General features: G+C 45.3%; 1 protein-coding gene across 2 annotated transcripts in view; it reads right to left on the bottom strand.

Annotated features, from left to right (window-relative positions):
- Positions 1–15,608, bottom strand: part of NCBP1 (nuclear cap binding protein subunit 1) — a 31,081-nt gene extending 15,473 nt beyond the window's left edge. The window contains exons 1-9 of one of the 2 annotated variants that reach the window (XM_028711853.2): positions 15,381–15,608; positions 9,037–9,125; positions 8,822–8,922; positions 7,487–7,643; positions 6,579–6,686; positions 5,142–5,263; positions 4,077–4,146; positions 2,976–3,191; positions 692–789 (exon numbers count right to left, since the gene is read on the bottom strand). In XM_028711853.2, the coding sequence (XP_028567686.2) occupies positions 692–789; positions 2,976–3,191; positions 4,077–4,146; positions 5,142–5,263; positions 6,579–6,686; positions 7,487–7,643; positions 8,822–8,922; positions 9,037–9,125; positions 15,381–15,414 (995 nt within the window). In that variant the 5' untranslated portion in view covers positions 15,415–15,608. Of the gene's footprint in view, positions 1–691; positions 790–2,975; positions 3,192–4,076; positions 4,147–5,141; positions 5,264–6,578; positions 6,687–7,486; positions 7,644–8,792; positions 8,925–9,036; positions 9,126–15,380 lie in introns of those variants that run through there. The other variant, XM_028711854.2, reaches the window with a different exon arrangement.
- Between the last annotated feature and the right edge of the window lie 3,464 nt (positions 15,609–19,072).

The raw sequence follows: 19,072 nt of genomic DNA on the forward strand, positions 1-19,072 counted from the left end.
TTATACAGTTCCTCAATTGTACCTTTGCATTTGAAAGCAGTCAAAATTAGAGGGGTCAGTTCTCCTTCCAGCCTAAATCTGAGGTGGCTCAAAGAGGAGTAACCCCAGAAGTGTTTTGTCCTTTCAGGGGACTGTATCCCAGGAGGCCCGCTCTTCTCAAGTTTGTTTTCAACCATCCACTTGGCAACCGGAAATTTTATTTCAGGAGATATTTTATCCTGATCACTTTTCATTATGAAGAATTCCTTATAGGGTTTCATTTCAAAGTTTAAGACATTTGGGTTTTTGGTAGGTCACTGTCTGCCGGACAGGAAAGATACCTTTTTCCCCTTTATCAGATAATAGATCTTATTTTTATCAAAGGTTTGTAATATACTGCACTTGTGAAAGGGCTGGCTTAGGCGGTGGCAAGAGGTTGTGTGGAGACACTGTGAAATATAACTTTTCCAGATCAGTGCAATTTGCAGAAATTTGAGGCAGATGCAGCTGAAGAGTTTCTTTCAGGTTTTCACAGCAGAAATTGGATGAAGAGGCAAGCTGCTTTTTAAATGAATTGGTGAATTGCAGCCATCCTCACCTCACGAGCAAATATGCTCTTTAGCCACACGCAGAAAACAGTGCTGTCAGGTAGGTAGAAAGCAAAGGTCTTTTGATCTCCTAATGGTCGCCCTGCATGAAAAGTAACTCCTACCATGTCTTCCTTTCTTTCCAGTGTGATTTAATGATGCAGTGAAGATTTTCCTCTATCACAAATCTTTCAGCGGAATGACTGCCAGGCATAACAGGACCCTGATGAAGGAATTAAGAAATGGCAAAAGTGATATAACATAAAAGTCCATTTTAAACAAAATAAACGACAAAGTTTGGCTGCATTACTGGCACTATAGCTTTGACAATAGTTATAATACAATACAATTTATTGTTTCTAGGGGATTTAACATTCGCAAGTAATTTCAAAAAGCTAAAAAGTATTCCCCCCCCCCATAATAAATTTTGCTGCTGTTAAAAACAGGTCAAGATTCAAAGAACTGTGAAACCGGTTCCATGACCTCAAGGGAACTTTAGATTCTTTATTCTTTTTTTTAGCAGCCCCCTATGTCCTCCAAAAAGCAACTTTTGAAACAAAAGTCTCAAAAATATTGTCAGAGCTGCCCTAGGTCCCAGCTCACAAAGGACCAACGCCAGTCCGTTGTTATATCAAATAGTCTTTATTGAAGTTCAGTTTCTCTTTTACAGCCACGGCGCGCAGCTCTACGTCTTAAACCCTAGACTAGACCACCGAAGCTCCGTCTGAGTCTCCTCCCCCCAGACACCAGTTTAAGACCCTAGCCTTGCTCCACCTCTTCCTCTGTTCTTTCCTCCTCTGGGTCCGCCTGTCCGCCGGGGTTTTCCCCTTTCTAGACTCTTCTGACGCTGAGTCCCCCGAGTCTTCCCCCTCCCTCCGGCGGGCTTTAGGACCTGGTTCCCAATCCGGGCTTCCTGCTGTCCCGCGCGCCTGTACATTTGAACTTGGCGCGCGCGCCCAGCCTGCCACCTTCCTTCTGACCGTTATACTGCTCCTGTCGCTGCTCCCCTCTTCGGGGACGCTAGCTGGGCCTGACTCCTCCTCCTTGCTTGCCGGAGGAGACGCTGACTCTGACCTATGGGACTCTTCCCCCCCACTACGCTCTGGTGGGGAAACTGGCCCTGATTTCCAGCTACTGCTCTGGGAGTCTCCGCTGGCCCCCTGCTTCTGGTGTGTCCCCCCTGGGACCCCCCTTGCCCTGGCCATCGGCGCCCCCTTCTGGGAATCTTCTGATTCACTGGAGAGGCTCATGGAATCTCTCGGGTCACTGTCATTCTGCCCTCCGCTGCCCTCAGATTCCTCCCCCTCGCTCTCCATTTCCTCTCTCCCGTGCCTCTGTTCCTGAGCCCCTGACAAATATATTTGTTTGTTATGAGCAGGGTGGGACAGGTTATGCCCTGAAGAAATCACTTGACTACTGCAAGCCTCTACTGTTGGTCTACACAACTCTTTGTCTAAAACTGTCCAGGACCCAAAGAAACCGCAAAGACCAAATTTTTAGAAGGGAGAGAAGACAATATCCCCATTATAAAGTGTCTCTCTTATAGTCAGGGACTGCAATGAATTAAACGAACACCCCTGCCCCCTGGGATTTAAACTGGAGGCACACTTCATGCTTGCAAATAATTAATAATAATTTACTTGTACCCTGTCCATCTGAATGGGTTGCCGCAACCACTCTAGTTAGCTTCCAGCAGAATATAAAAGAACACAACAAAACATCAGACATTAAAAGCTTCCCGATACAGGGCTACCTTCAGATGTCTACGGAAAGTTGATCTCTTTGACATCTGCCGGGAGGGCATTCCACAGGGCGGGCACAACTACCAAGAAGGCCGTCTGCCTGGTTCCCTGTAACTACACTTCTTGCAATGAGGGAACCGCTAGGCAGCCCTCAGGGAGCTGAATGATGGGGATGGAGATGTTCCTTCAGATATTCAGGGCTGAAGCCATTTAGGGCTTTAAAGATCAACACCAACACTCTGAATTGTGCTGGGAAATGCACTGGGAGCCAATGTAGACCCTTTAAGACCGGTTTCATATGGTCTCAGCGGCCAATCCCTGTCACCAGTCTAGTTGCCACATTCTGGATTAGTCGTAGTTTCTGAGTCACCTTCAAAGGTAGCCCCACGTAGAGCACATTGCAGTAATCCAAGCAGGATTAATCTGGGGCAGGTAGGATCTCAGCTGGCATACCAGAGGGAGCTGGACACAAAATTGACCTGCGCCTCCATGGACAGCTGTGAGTCCAGAATGACCCCAAGGCTGCGCACCTGGTTCTTTAGTTACCCCATTCAGGACCAGGGAGCCCCCCACACCTGTTCGCCCCGTCCCCCAGAAACAGTGCTTCTGTCTTGTTGTGATTCAGCCTCAATCCATTTTCCACCATCCGTACGTACACGCAACTCACCTCAGGATCATCAGTGTAGTCAAACATTCTGAAGATAACTCTCGGCATCGGGTAAACGGAGTCTTCGGTGTGAGGTGGCGGAGTGAAGGGAGGCAGATTGTGCTGCAGTGCCTCGCAGAGGACGTTGTCAAAAGCAAGGTATGGCCTTGGGATGTGCCTTTCTTGCCAGCGGTCTTTCTTCAGCTTCTGAACCTGGGCCCACAGGCAATCCAAGTACTGAAAAACAAAAGGGCCCATCATGCGGGAAGACGCCCGCTGCCAACAGAATGGCATTTCTTCTTCCGTCCACTCCACTGCCCAACTTGGAAGCCAACTCTCCATCCATCCCCGCAAACGTCCTTTGGCCCTCTGCTGCTGTTAGTGCCTCAGGAAAGAAAGCAGAGGTGGCTGGCCTGTAGGGCTTCGGAACTGGTTTGACTGTAACTCCCATCAGGCTCAGCCAACAGTCCATGTTCAGGGGTAATGGGAATTGTAGTCTGGCAACATCTGGAGTGCCACGGTTTAGCCCCACCCCCTCGATCTAAAGAACCACTTAAGTACCGTATTTTTTGCTCTACAAGACTCACTTTTTCCCTCCTAAAAAGTAAGGGGAACTGTGTGTGCGTCTTATGGAGCGAATACAGGCTGCACAGCTATCCCAGAAGCCAGAACAGCAAGAGGGATTGCTGCTTTCACTGCGCAGCGATCCCTCTTGCTGTTCTGGCTTCTGAGATTCAGAATATTTTTTTTCTTGTTTTCCTCCTCCAAAAACTAGGTGCGTCTTGTGGCCTGGTGCGTCTTATAGAGCCAAAAATACGGTAAGTTATGACTTGGATTTGAAAACAGCAGCCCACAGTGCCACATGACAATTTTGTTTTTTAAAAAACCAAGGACTTTATTTGAGGCCTACTATGTGCCAACATTTCTTCTCGTTGCCAGATAAAAACATCTTTTTTATTATTCCAGGGTTTATAATGTATTGATTTTTAAAATGCGCTCAATTAGTATTTTATCTTGGACTTGTAAACCGCACTGCAAGCTCTACAAAGGACAATATATTTTAAATAAAATTATTCAGATATATGTGGTGACATGTACTCAAGACTCCTTGCCACGTTTTACCTCTTCTTGTGGATGTGGTTTATCAGCAGACCAAACTTGTAGCATTGGTACGTGAATCTTTTGACGCCGTCTGAAATAGAGTGAGAGGAGATATAAAAGTTACTCAGATAAGCAAGTATGATCGACAGAGGGGCGGGCTTGTTGCCAGAGTATGGTTAGGTATGCATTTTCAATTATCCAATTCCCAGCTCAGTTCCCCCCCCCCCTTTTTTTCTTTTTTGTGGCTTTTGAAAAGAAAGTCAAAAGTCAAGACCTAAGAGCACACACTTTTAAAGTTACATGATAACCATGATGACTTCAGCACAATTCAAAAAACAAAATCTAATAAAGTTCTAGGGCCTGGGTTCCCAAACTGTGGTCCGTGAGCTTCGTTCAGGTGGCCTACAACGCGTCTGTGGATTTGTCTTTGAGGACGTGGTGGCATGGTACTGAACCCAGTTCCTAACCATCTGGGTTGCTTGTTACTGTTTTAAGTGTTTTGTCTGGGGTTCAGGAAGCAGAGAGCCTGATTCTTAGCTCTTTCTTCCTCTGAATCTTGGTGCAGTCTGGTAATCTTCTGTCCCAGACTGGTTGGACATAAGGAGTGATGACAGTTGTAGTACAGTGGTGCCCCGCAAGACGAATGCCTCGCAAGATGGAAAACCCGCTAGACGAAAGGGTTTTCCGTTTCTGAGTTGCTTCGCAAGACGATTTTCCCTATGGGCTTGCTTCGCAAGACGAAAATGTCTTGCGAGTCTTGCCATTCCCCCCCCCCCTTTTTCTAAGCCGCTAAGCCGCTAATAGCCTTTTAGCAGCTCAGCCGCTAAGCCTTTAATAGCCGCTAAGCCGCTAAACCGCTAATAGCGCTAATCCGCTTAGCCGCTAATAGGGTTGCTTCGCAAGACGAAAAAACCGCTAGACGAAGAGAATCGCGAAACGGATTCTTTTCGTCTTGCGAGGCACCACTGTACTTTACACTTGGGGGCAGGGGGAGAGGAGGGCAGGGACAGAGACTGTGACAAAACAAATACTTTTTTCTACTCTGCTATCTAATAAGGCAAAGCAGATTGGTTACTGTTCTCTTACTTCAGGTAGTTTTCAACCTGGGACAAGATGCGGTCCATCTCAGCATCCTTCTTCTCATACAACTCCTTCCCCACCCAAGGTAAGGATGAGAGAAAAGCATACACATACCAGTCACAGCGTACCTGTGGCAAACAGAAGTGATGATAATGTTGAGGCGCATAAAAGGAACAAGGGCAAGGGGCTTGTATTCCGATATAATGCTTCAAGCACAAATCATCATCAAGAAGAAGAGGAGGAGGAGTTTGGACTTGATATCCCACCCTTCACTCCCCTTAAGGAGTTTCAAAGCGGCTAACAATCTCCTTTCCCTTCCTCCCCCACAACAAACACTCTGTGAGGTGAGTGAGGCTGAGAGACTTCAGAGAAGTGTGACTAGCCCAAGGTCACCCAGCAGCTGCATGTGGAAAAGCTGGGAAGTGAACCCAGTTCACCAGATTACGAGTCCACCGCTCTTAACCACTACACCACGCTGGCTCTCTAAAACATAACAGGCCAATTTCCACAAACAGCTGTCTAAATATCTGTAACTAGACTACTAAACAAAGAGGGCAAATTCTCAAAAGTTGTTCATGCATCATACTGGTTGCATAAGCATTTATTTAAGTTCTGCTTTAACTGACCACATCTTTCCTCCAATTTTATTTAGGATGTACCCTCACTAGATCACCCGTGGCCTGGAAAATGCCCAATCTTGCCGGCAGTTGGCAGAAATCACCCAACAGATCTAGATATTTTAAACACTCGATTCTAAAACTATACCAATATGAAAACAGCTGCAGAAAATACGCAGAAGATGATCAAGCCAGAGAACGGAAAGGCCATATAGCTCAGTGACAGAGCACATACCATAATGTTGTAGAGATGTCAGCGGGTGTGCGGAAGATGATCTAGTCTAGAAGTAAGCAACTGGTGGCCCCCAACCCAAATCCAGCACCCTGGTGTTATTTGGTCTCCTAAGGCAAACTTTAATATGAATAAACAGAGTTTCTGGTAGAAGCACTAGCAGGATGTTCTGGTGATAAGTGATGGGTTCTCTGATCACGTGTTTGTGTCCAGGCTTCCTAAAGGGTAAATTCCTATCCCTGACAATTTGACATTTCAGTGTCTGTTTTATTCAAGGAGCTTCAAATCCCAACCCTGAATTAGGGTTGGCTCTAGCAGGTTAGAATTATAGATCCTTCAAGAATCCTGATGGGAAGTTTCTGACTGTGTTGCAGCATTCTTTTTCTCAGGCTTCCTCAACCTCGGCCCTCCAGATGTTTTGAGACTACAGTTCCCAGCATCCCTGGCCACTGGTCCTGCTAGCTAGGGATCATGGGAGTTGTAGGCCAAAAACATCAGGAGGGCCGAGGTTGAGGAAGCCTGCTTTTTCTTCTTCCGAAGGCAGGTATCTTAAAAGCAAAATCATCAATGGAACAAAAGCATGTCCTTGCTTACCTGAGGCACATCCTCCTCCTGAGTCACAGCAACGAAATTTTCAAACATGGCCACCATTGATGGGGCAGCTATTACATGACAATTCACAAGATCAGACAGAAAACGGACCTAGAGAAAGAGAAGGGGGAGCTGGGAGATTACTTGTGGTGAGAATGGAATCTGCTTTGGGATCCTCCCTCAGCCGATAGAGAAAAGGAGGCTCTCCAAAAGTCAGAGTCCCACTGTGACTGCACTACCTTCTGCCCTTGGTGAGGGAGCAGGAGAGGAAGCACATGAGACCGAGGCCCAACCTTATCATCGGCTGGAATCCCTTAAAAAGGCAGCCGCAAGACAGAAAACGAAAAAGCTTCACCTGTGAGTTGTAAATTACAGTTGTACCTTAGATCCCAAACGCCTTGTGAGTCAAACGTTTTGGCTCCTGAACGCTGCAAACCCAGAAGTGAGTGTTCCGGTTTGTGAACGTTCTTTGGAAGCCGACTGTCTGACGTGGCTTCCGATTGGCTGTATGAAGCTCCTGCAGCCAATCAGAAGCCGCACCTTGGTTGTTGAACCTTTTCGGAAGTCGAACAGACTTCTGGAACAGATTCCGTTCGACAACCAAGGTACGACTGTATTAAAAAGACGCAGTGAATAAGAAAAAAATCTACCTGCTGGATCTTAATCCTTTGTCTGCCATCAGTGTAATGAGGATGCTCTCTGAACGAGCACTAAAATCACCCAACAGGCCATGCCACTTAGCACTGTAGTAAAGCTACAAATAGATGGGCAAGTGTGGGTTTGGATGGGTGCATTGGGGAGAAAACGAGATTGAGTTTTCCACAACTGCACCCTGCAAGATGAAAGGTAAGCCCTTCAGATTCACTGGAAAGGAAACTAAATAAAGGTTGTAAGATGCAAAAGGAACTTACTAAAATCACAGCTTCATTATACATGTTGACTTTGAAACACTCTTTGAGTTGACGTATCATGGCTTCTACAAACTCTCCGCCAAAATTGTAGTTCCTTGCATTCAGGAGGCCGACTAGAGTAGTGTAAACCGTCAGCTTTATGGGTAACAAACGTGCCCTGATTTTTTTTCCCATTAAGGAGGAGACACAAACATCAGGCATTAATTCAGATTGCAAACATTGTGTTATCATTCTTCAACATGGCAAATTCAAACCGTTAGGTGGGATACAGATATTTTTTGAACTCAAGAATCTATATCCTAGAACAAAGTGAGAAAAGGCTCTGCTTGAATTTGACTTATTTTTGAAACTCTCCTTGGAAAACTAGAATAAAATACATATAAATCATGCAACATGATCTACTGTGTTTTTTCCTCTTAGGGTGAAATTCAACATAGCACTAAGGTGATCATACCACAGCGCAAGTATTTCTGCTTGCCCAATGGAATGATCTCCCCACTCCTCTCCCTGCATATTATTTGGGGGGGGGGGGAATCTCCCGACCCTCCAGAGCAGATTTGGGGGAGGAAGCTCCTTTGCAATATCAGGAGTCCTCGTGCCGTCTTCCGCTAGCAGAACGGGGCAGTTGAGTCCGGCCTTTAGTTCAGCTCCACTGTAGAGTAGCAGTGTCTCTCCTTGTACTGCAGGGCACTGCTTGAAAAGAACAGAAGAAACAGGAGGAAGAGCAGGAGGCAGAACTGAGGCAAAGTTCTTATACTTTCCTGGAGCGTCCTAAAATATCTCCCAGCAATCTGGAACTACAAAACATGCCTCAGTTGATTGCTGCAGTCAACAGACCAACTGTGGCATTTGCCTTGCGGTGTATGTGGCTAAATGATCAACAATAGCACTCCAGAAAGCACACACGCACATACACACAAGGCAATACAGTGGAAAAAAGACATACCAACACACTACTGCTCACCTCATCATTGTCACCCATTGCCAACAACCACCTCAAAATATTTGGCAAGTGGTGCACTTTTAATAAAAACCCGAGGTCCTTTTTCCCATTTCTGACCATGAACCGTACGCACATTTACTCAGAAAGGCTAGTCAATGATTATCAGCTCAAAAACTTTCTGCCTAAGGTAAACAGACTACTCGTTTTACTCAGTTTGTTCATTTCCTCCCTGAGATTTCCTCTCAGTTTCAACATCTAAGACAGAAAACATCTAGGACAGAAAATTAATGACAAACACACACAAATATACAACGTAACCTTATGAATGTTTAAAAGCATTTAGTGTAGGTAATACATTATCACCTGGCTCCATAAATCTTTTGCATACATACACTGTACAAAGGATTCTTAGTATCTTGCTTTTGTAGTTTGGTAAATCTGCCTCCAAGACCCCAGCCAGGCCTTCCAAGTTACTCTCCAAAGAAGAAGTACTCTGAGAGATTAGAAGAAGAAGAACTCTGTGTAAAGGTATTTGCACTGCAATGCACAATTTAAAAGCTTTTAAAACCACACATGCAAAACAGTATAAAGCTGCAGCCCCTCATACCTTTTCTCCTACTCTGCATATTAAGGATTCCAGCCGCTCTTCAATTTCAGATGGCTCAGATGTTCTCCTCCTCTTGTGTGGCTGCCCTCCTGCATCAATGAGATAAAGCAGAGAAGAACTCAGCCCACAATACCTTCCAGGCTGATGCTTCACTCTCAAAGGTAGCAACAGCCAGAGACCATCAGTGAGGTGGTGAGCTGTTCATCTGGCCTTCCTGGCCATCTCTTGAGAAAGCCGGTCTTTTTGCACCTTTGGTCAGCAGAGAGAAGTCTGCTCAATCTACCAGGGCGGGGGGGGGGGCTATATCAAGACCTGGGCCAATAGGGGTGGCACCCCCCAAAGGGGAGCGACCTTAGGGAAAGGCAAGGGCCATAACATCATTTTCTCTGGGGATAGCCTTGCTCTAATTGTTTCAAATCCTGTTTTAACTGGTTTTTAATGTGTTTTTAAATTTGGGTGTTTTGTTGTGGTTTTTTAAATTAAAGGACGTAAATTGTGGCTGGGAAGAGTGGAACTGGGGAGAGCAGTGGGGAGGTATGGTATGGGGGTGGGCTAGGCCTGGCTTTGAAGAAGGCCTCTCTCATCCATGATCTGATTGTGGATGAGGAGGCCGATTTCGTCTGCATCACTGAGACCTAAGTGAACAGGGTGGAGTTGGTCTTACCCAGCTGTGCATCAGGACACCATCAGGGCAGACTTGAGGGTCAGGGAGGGGGAGTTGCGATAGTCCAGATATTCCAACTCTCTGTTCAGACTCTCTGTCCAGTTGAGTGAGGGCCCAGAGTGCCTGTCCCTGATGTTGGCCAATTCTGGTTTACTGGCTGCCTTGCTGCCCAACAGTCCCCCTGCCTGAGCTGACAGAGTTGGTCTCGGAGGCAGTGGTGAGGACTCCCAGACTGCTGTTGTTGGGGGTCATCCATGCCAAAGCCGTTACCTCTGGGGTGGCTCAGGATTTCATGGCTGCCATGACAATCATGAAGCTGTCCCAATATGCCTTTGGCTCAACACATTTGGTAGGTCACACTCTGGACTTTGTTTTCTCAAATAAGAAGGGAAAGGGTATCCAAGAGTGGGGAAATTGACACCAGTCCTTTGTCATGACCAGATCACTTCTTGTTGAGATTTAGGCTCTCAGTGTCTTTACAGGTGGGAGACCTGTAAGAATGGATGGACCTATGAGACTGATGGATCCAACTGGATTCCAGATGGCCCTGGGGGATTTGCCAGCTGGTATGACTGGTGCTCCTGTTGAAGCCCTGGATGACTTGTGGGAAATCTGGATGGCTTGAGTCATTGACACACTCGCCCAAGCGCTCTCTCCTGTTTTGTGGAGCCTACTTGGCTCCCCCAGTATACTCCAGAGCTTAGGTTGAGGAAACAAGCTGGGAGACAGCTAGAACGTGAGCGGGGGGAAACTCTGGTCAAATGCAATCAAACCTTGAGCAGTGAAGGGAGCAAAGGCGGCATACTTTGCTGCCTTCATTACAAAGCTTTTGCAGGCCGTGCAGGGCCTCTTACAGTCTGGCCTGAAGGAAGTGGCAGAACCGATGGTATCTCACTGTGACATGTTTGCTAAGCATTTTGAGAATAAAATTGCTTGCATCCACTGGAATATTGAATCCACTCAAGGAGTATCCAGAGCAGTGTTAGAATAATAATAATAATAATAATAATAATAATAATAATAATAATAATAATTTATTATTTGTACCCCGCCCATCTGGCTGGGTTTCCCCAGCCACTCTGGGCGGCTTCCAACAAAGATGAAAGATACACTAAAATGTCACATATTAAAAACTTCCCTGAACAGGGCTGCCTTCAGATGTCTTCTGAATGTCAGGTAGATGTTTATCACTTTGACATCTGATGGGAGGGCGTTCCACAGGGCAGGCGCCAATACCAAGAAGGCCCTCTGCCTTGTTCCCTGTAACTTGGCCTCTCGCAGTGAGGGAACCGCCAGAAGGCCCTCGGAGCTGGACCTCAGTGTCCGGGCAGAACAATGGGAAGCTAGGCACCAAACTGCACCTTAAACCTAAGTTACGATCGCCACAACGGAATATCTATTTGCCAGGGGGTTGGACCAGATGGGGTCCTTTCTGGTGCTACAATTCTATGATCTCAGCTACACTGCTTGACTGCAGCTTGCTCTTACAACAATTCACTTGTCCCAGTATGCAAGAAGGAGAAACACACACAGTGGAAATGGAATCAACTATGGACCAAGCAGACGTTTTTAAACTGTGGCCTGTGAGATTCATTTGGGTGGCCTGTGGACAGGCTGCAACACAGTCAAATATATCTGTACTCAGCCCTGCACTTACTTTTTCCTTGCTGTGATGATAGAGAACTGCGTGTGAGTCAGCTGGCTCAATGGAGATGTCAGCCACCAACCCGGCACCCAACAATCTCCACGTAGTCGCAGTTGGACCCACACCAGTAGCAAAAACATGCCTGGCAAATTTCAAACTCTGGTCCATAGCACTGTCTGGTCCTGTTGTGTTGGATGAGTTTCAGTCGGTACAGCTTGAGGGCATGGACAAGGTACTTGGATCGGTCAAGGCAACTACTTGAACTCTGGACCCTTGGCTGATAAAACTACCAAAGAGGGGACAGCTGGCTGGGCCAAGGAGGTGATTAATGCCTCCTCCACAATGCCACTGAAAAGTCGCTTTCCTCCCTCCCCACTCTTCTGAGTGTCCTATGAGTGGAACTCCACCCACATGATGTTCCTGCTGGCAGAAAGAAATGAAGGATCCAAGCCATTATTTATAGAGCACCTGGAATTTTCTAGTTGCTGTCCTAAGATGAAAAGCATCCAACACTCTGCCCACAGGCTTACAACTTAACAGACACAATACAAAAGGAGGGAGATCAAACAGAACAAGCCAATTCAGACAAAAACTCTTTGCAGATATAAAACGTTTAATGCCTACGTGGAAAAGTTCTGGGAGAGGAGCAGCCAAAATAGCAGTTGTAGCTAAGCTGATGTGAGTGGGCCATGCTGCCTCTGACCCTGCCAGGAGGAAAGCAAGACAATAAAAACCCCACCCCCTATTGAGAATATAGCAGGGCTCATTTTAAAGACTTGAAGGAAAGGAGAGTAAGCAATCAACCTTTTATTTCCAAAGGTCAAGGAGCTAAACAAGGCATGCAAAACTGAAATGCATGTATATGAACCAATCATTTTCCATCGCCAATTGGAAGTGAAAATGTTAGCTGTCAACATAGTTTTAGACTACCACCTCATTGTACTTGCATGCTGTTGTTTAGTAATTTAGTCGTGTCCGACTCTTCGTGACCCCCTGGACCAAGCACTCCCGCACTTTGGTTAAACTCATGTTCGTAGCTTTGAGAAGTACTATGTACTTGCATAGTAGTATTCAAATGACTTAATAGGTGGCACAGGTTTAAATTACAGCACAATCCTAACCATGTCCTAATTAATTCAATGGGGCTTACTCCCAGGAAAGCAAGGTTTGGATTGCAGTCTAGGTTTAAGTGACTCTTAAAGTGATGGCTGATCTGTAAATAGCAACAATCTTAACGGGTGATGCCAAAGAACAGCAAGAAACTGTTCCAGGAACAAAGCTTATCAGCATCTTTTAACAAGAAGATTAGTTAAGGGAAGAAAAGCTATCCAACAGACAGAGAAACATAATCTTATTTTGCTTACAAATTCTGAATCTAAAGGAAGAAACACTGAGCAACACCAGAATAACCCTACATTTGGATGAAAGCCTCTAGAGCAGTTTCCCACCCAGTTACCCTCCATAAATCCTTCCGTATTGACCTATATATCACGGAGCCCCTGAGTATAGGAACGGTCTCTGGAGCACCTTCGAGGGTGAAGTTCAGCTTGAACTGGCCCTGAGGGAGGCCTGTTCCATACAACTACTGCATCCGTGCCAACTAACTGGGCCCAACACTGCAAGCAGCTTTGCACTTATAGGGAAAAATAATAATGTGAAAGTTTGTTTGCCCTAATATTTTTGTGCAGGAAATGACGATAGGCTGTCTCCACAGACCAGGTTGAAATCATTTGTTCTAGACCAGGGGTTAGCAACCTTTTTCAGCCATGGGCCGGTCCACCATCCCTCAGGCCATGTGGTAGGCCAGACTATATTTTGAAAAAAATTAAAATGAACGAATTCCTATGCCCCACAAATAACCCTGAGATGCATTTTAAATAAAAAAACATATTCTACTCATGTAAAAACACCAGGCAGGCCCCACAAGTAACCCAGAGATGCATTTTAAATAAAAGGACACATTCTACTCATATAAAAACACGCTGATTCCCAGGCCATCCGTGGGCCAGATTTAGAAGGCGAGTGTGCTGGATCTGGCCCCCGGGGCCTTAGTTTGCCTATCCATGAACTAAAGAATGCCTGACAAGTCTGACAGATTGCAAAGGTGTTTTGAACACCTCAGTTATTTTGCCAAATGCCTTCTGCTTTCAGCTCTCAAAATTAAGAGTAAGACAAGAAAATCAGACACTCTTTTCAAAGCTCAACATTAAACTCCATTTCTCCCTTCTATGGAAACCCCACCACCAAATCCTATACTCATACAAAACTTCACGCCATTCCTTTTACCACTCCTTCCTGCTCACACTGAATGAGGACAAGCCAAAGCTTATTGATCTGCTAATGGATTATCTTATTACTTAACAATGGTACCTTCTATGATATCTATGTTCCCACGACACAGAAGAGGAGGGAGCTGCTACTACACAATATGTGACATGGTGCTAGGACACCAATGAAACACAAATAGTAATTACAGTTAGTTTTCTTTTCTTGATAATACAACTTGATTACTCTTTACTTGGCTGCCACTAAATTGTGCACTCTCTGCATAAAAAAGTACTTCGTTTGAGTCAGCAACAGATGGCATGGAAATCGTCTGTGAAGATAGTTTATTCATATTTGAAAATGGTCACTTTATTCTACAATCAGCAAACGGTGAAAATGCACATGACCTGGGACAAAGGGGTCTTGGCCCAGGGCTGGTACTGGGCAGCCACAACACTCCCAGCAATAGCCTAAATAGCATTTCCACCCATTAAACAAACCACACATCTACTGCATTTCTTCCCTGTCCTCCGAATCCCTTTTCGTCAAATATATACATTAGTCTTACATTCTTTGATTGGAATTGTTCATTTGATAGAGTACAAGACTCTTAATCTGAGGGTCCTGGGTTTCGAGACCCAGGCTGGGCAAAATATTGCAGGGGGTTGGATCGGAGACCCTAGTCGTCTCTTCCAACTCTAGGATTCTATGCTGCAACTAAGGTATCTTTAGGGTTAACAACACATACTCATACCTTGGGGGGGGGGGCCTCAGTCACAGTCTCCCCTAAATAAAATAAATCTACACCAGGGTTTCCCAAACTTGTGTCTCGTGCTGTTTTTAGACTACAGCGCCCGTCATCCCTAGCTAGCAGGACCAGCGGTCAGGGATGCTGGGAATTGTGGTCCAAAAACAGTGCGACACCCAAGTTTGGGAAAACCCGGATCTCCACACCCCTTAACCCCCCCCCCCCCACTCCTTCTTGCAGTAGGTCTGTGCCATTGGCGCCCATCGTTCACAGGCACTCTCTTTCTCTCTTTCTCAGGTGGGCATCGAAAGAAGCCCTTTCCCCCAGCACCTGGCAAAGTGCTGCCAGCCGGAGCACACATAACTGGGCTGGCCAAGTGCTGCCAACCAGAGCAGACACAACTGGGCTGGCCAAGTGCTGCCAGCCAGAGCAGACACAACTGGGCTGGCCAAGTGCTGCCAGCCAGAGCAGACATAACTGGGCTGATAAAGTGCTGCCAACCAGAGCAGACACAACTGGGCTGGCCAAGTGCTGTCAGCCAGAGCAGACACAACTGGGATGGCCAAGCGCTGCCAACCAGAGCAGACACAACTGGGCTGGCAAAGTGCTGCTAGCCAGAGCAGACATAACTGGGCTGATAAAGTGCTGCCAACCAGAGCAGACACAACTGGGCTGGCCAAGTGCTGCCAGCCAGAGCAGACACAACTGGGCTGGCCAAGTGCTGCCAGCCAGAGCAGACATAACTGGGCTTGGCATTGAGTACTGACAGAACTCGGTCTGTGGCGCCTTCCTGTGCAGGTTCAATTTAATAAAATAAATATATTTCATGCGCACGGTGTTGTTTAAAAAATTAAAAAGTTGGCGTGCGGGAAGGCGCGCGCCGAGGCTGCCGTTGTTCCCCGAAGCACGTGCCCCAAGAGGGGGGGGTGTTGGGGGGGTCGCTCTCTCCCCCGGCGGGTCCCCCGTGGGGCCAGGCGGAGGGAAGAAGGGGCCACCCCCGGACTCTGCCCGCCCGCGCTCACCATCGTTCTCGTCGCTGTGCCGCCTGCGCGACATGGCCGGGCTCCCGCCTCGCCAGCGGCGTCCAGGCGCGGGGAAGGCTCTGCCGAGGGCGTCCCGCGGGCTCGCAACCGCCGCTCTCTCGCCGGAGGCCTCGGCCGCCGCCGCCGCCGCCTCACAACGCCCGCCGAGAAACCGCGCGCGGAGAGCTCCGTCCTCCTCCTCGCCTCCCTCCCTTCCGGTAGCCGCTCGCAGGCTCCTTCCGGTAGCCGCAGACTGTGGGCGAACCAGCTCAGCTCTGTGAGGTGAAGGGGGCGGGACAGGAAGCGAGCAGGAGCTCTTCCGGGGCAGCCAGGAGTAAGGGAAGGTCTGCAAAGTGTCGGCCTTCCTCGGGAACGAACGAAACGCGCAGAACCGTTTTTTTGGGGTTTTTTTTATGTCAGCCTTCTTTGGACTCATGTTCCATGTTTTCATTCATATTGCAGTTTTAATTATTATTTTTATTTGGAGTCCTGTTTCATTTTTTAATTCATATTGCAATTTTAATTATTTTTCTTTCGAATCGTTCAATTTTTTAATTCATATTGCAATTTAATTTTTCTTGGGAATCATGTTTGATTTTTTAATTCATATTACAATTTTAGTTATTATTTTTCTTGGGAATCGTGTTTCGTTTTTTAAATTCGTACCGCAATTTTAATTATTATCTTTCTTTGGAATCGTATTTCATTTCTTAATTCATATTGCAATTTAAATTATTATCTTTCTTTGGAATCGTATTTCATTTCTTAATTCATATTGCAATTTAAATTATTATCTTTCTTTGGAATCGTATTTCATTTCTTAATTCATATTGCAATTTTAATTATTATTTTCATGTGCAATCAGGTTTGATATTTTAATTCATATTACAATTTTAAGTATTATTTTTCTTGGAATCATGTTTCATTTTAAAACTATTATTTATAAATAATCCTTCACCCTGTGATACAGCGGGTGGCGTTTTGCTGCTATTTGGTTTTTAAAGGCTGCAAACATTTCAGTGTAGGCTGCAAAATCAGAACATACCTGCAAGGTGGAAACAGGCTCTAAATTCAGCAGCAGCTATCTCCAGGTTTGGTCTTGAACTCAGACCAAGGCTGCACTCTTATCATGGAATCATAGAGTTGGAAGGGACCCCGAGGGTCATCTAGTCCAACCCCCTGCAATACAGAAATATTTCGCCCAACATGGACCTCTAACCCACAACCCTGAGATGAAGAGTCTCATGCTTTACCAACTGAGCTATCTCTCACCTGGGAGCATCACATTGAACTTTATAGGAAATGACACATTACTGTTCAAAAATTTAAAAAATCCCAGTGTGCTGTGGTCAAGGATTCAGGTCCGGGGTATGACTATGCAAATAAGAGTAGACTTGAGTGTCCCCATGTTTGTGCCACTACAAATCACATACACACATCTCAAAAAAAATATCCTTTATGAGGTAGCAGTGTCTGCTTTTCACTTGTTTAATTTTTCCTTACTTTGTGTAATACCCAGCCCAATTAAGCTTGGTCACTCTACTGTGGACATTTTGTTTGGGTCTAATACTGGTATTACTCAAGTGTGGATTTCAGAATTTTCTTTCAATTATGCACATTCAGTTTATAAAAAAGTAGACATGGTTAAGGTTGCGCTATAATACAGTGGTGCCCCGCAAGACGAATGCCTCGCAAGACGAAAAACCCGCTAGACGAAAGGGTTTTCCGTTTTTCGATGCGCTTCGCAAGACGATTTTCCCTATGGGCTTGCTTCACAAGATGAAAACGTCTTGCGAGTCTTGTGATTTTTTTCGCTCCCCCCCCCCCTTTTTCTAAGCCGCTAAGCCTTTAATAGCTGCTAAACCGCTAATAGCGCTAATCCGCTTCGCGGGTTGCTTCGCAAGACGAAAAAACCGCTAGACGAAGAGACTCGCGGAACGGATTATTTTCATCTTGCGAGGCACCACTGTATTGTGTCTGCTCTTCGTGTATTTTTTTCTCTTGATTCGACACTATGTTACACACACACACACACACACACACACACACAATGCTATTTTTGTAGAAAAAGAGGTGCCAGTATTCACCATGAAGTTGTTACAGTAAGTTCCACACTTTTTAACAACAAAAAAGAGGTGCCAGTACTGTGTACTGTTGAGTATCCCCTAAAAAAAGGACCCTCTCTCTCGCTCTCTCTGTGTGTATATAATAAATTACCGAATGTTGAGAGTGTTTTTGTTTTTTGTTTTTTTTAAGATAGGCTATATTTTCACTTGTCACCTTTCTTGGGTTTGGTGAACTATTTCAAATATATTTGTTAATTAAAGATGTTAAAATCAAAACAATTTTAAAATAAATATATATTTATTCTTAAAGAGACAAGCACAACAAAATTTAGTATTCAGGTGTTGACAAATGTAGCTTAAAATACACAGAAGACGACACCTGGGGGAAAAATCCATCAGGATTCTTTCATCCATTCATCTATACAAAATTTAAAGCAGATATATGTGAACTGATAACCTCAAAATAAAAATTAATAATGAAGACTCCACGATTGGTTTTTAAAAAATCATTTGAAATACACTTTCTTTCATTTTCTATTAATCCATAAAATTACAAAATAAACCATTTATTACACACTGGAAGCATAATTTGTTATTTGAAGTACGTGGTTTGTTTCTCTAACCTTTTGCTGCAGGTTCTGCTTAACGATATCAATATGGAAATACTCAGTAAAACTGGCCAAATCTATTATCAGGCAAAATCCATCTCATAGGAAACTGGGAAAATATTCTTTTGAGGTGGAGTTTGCCCGATAATGAGCAAACTGCATTTCTCTGACCGGCTTCACGCTACTCTGCTGTTAATTGAAAGTTTTACTGAGTTTCTGCGCAGTGCAAAATGTCTGCATCATTTTAACAAGTGAGACCTGCCGCGTCCAGAGTGTTGCTATCTAATGGACAATCCTGTTGTGTCTCTGTATTGTCTGGGATTGAGTGGAGACTGGCCAGAATCACCCACTCCCAAGAGTGGGTCATGCAGCTGCAGCTACATGAGTTTAGCCTCTGCTCTGGGCTTCTCTCCTTCCAAGCAGACACCCCCAAGAACAGTAATTCATGCAGAATCATAGAATTGTAGAGTTGGAAGGAACCCAAGGATCATCTAGTCCAACCCTCTGCAATGCAGGACTATGCAGCTCAGGGCCGGATTTAGGTTTGATGAGACCCTAAGGTACTGAAGGTAATGGGGCCCTTTATATGCCCAGCTGTCCTTTGTCAACAATAATTTTTCGCTGTTTTTTGCATTGAATATATGCTGTATGGTCATTTATGGACCTAATAGGTATCTAAAGCCATTTGCAGAAAACAAAAATATGTATTTTATCAAAGTAATTGATATAGAAATGAGCAAATTAGTGATATTTTACGGATCAGGCTAGCAGGCGGAGCCCATAACTTACATCATAGGAGCCTACACAACACAAAACAAAACACTTTTGCTGTATGTAGGTTTTATTTTGGTTTTTTTTAATCTTATATTTTGGAAATTTACATCTAGGTTTTTTCCCCCCTTTACATTTTTTTGGGGGCCCCAAGAGAGTGCGGCCGTAAGCTATATAAGCTTGTTTGGGCTTTTCTGGCCCACGCAGGACCAGTCTGGATAGTTGGCCTTGGTGAAGATTTGACGTC

Source organism: Podarcis muralis, chromosome 17 (genome assembly GCF_964188315.1).
Source record: "Podarcis muralis chromosome 17, rPodMur119.hap1.1, whole genome shotgun sequence".
Taxonomy (NCBI): Eukaryota; Metazoa; Chordata; class Lepidosauria; order Squamata; family Lacertidae; genus Podarcis; species Podarcis muralis.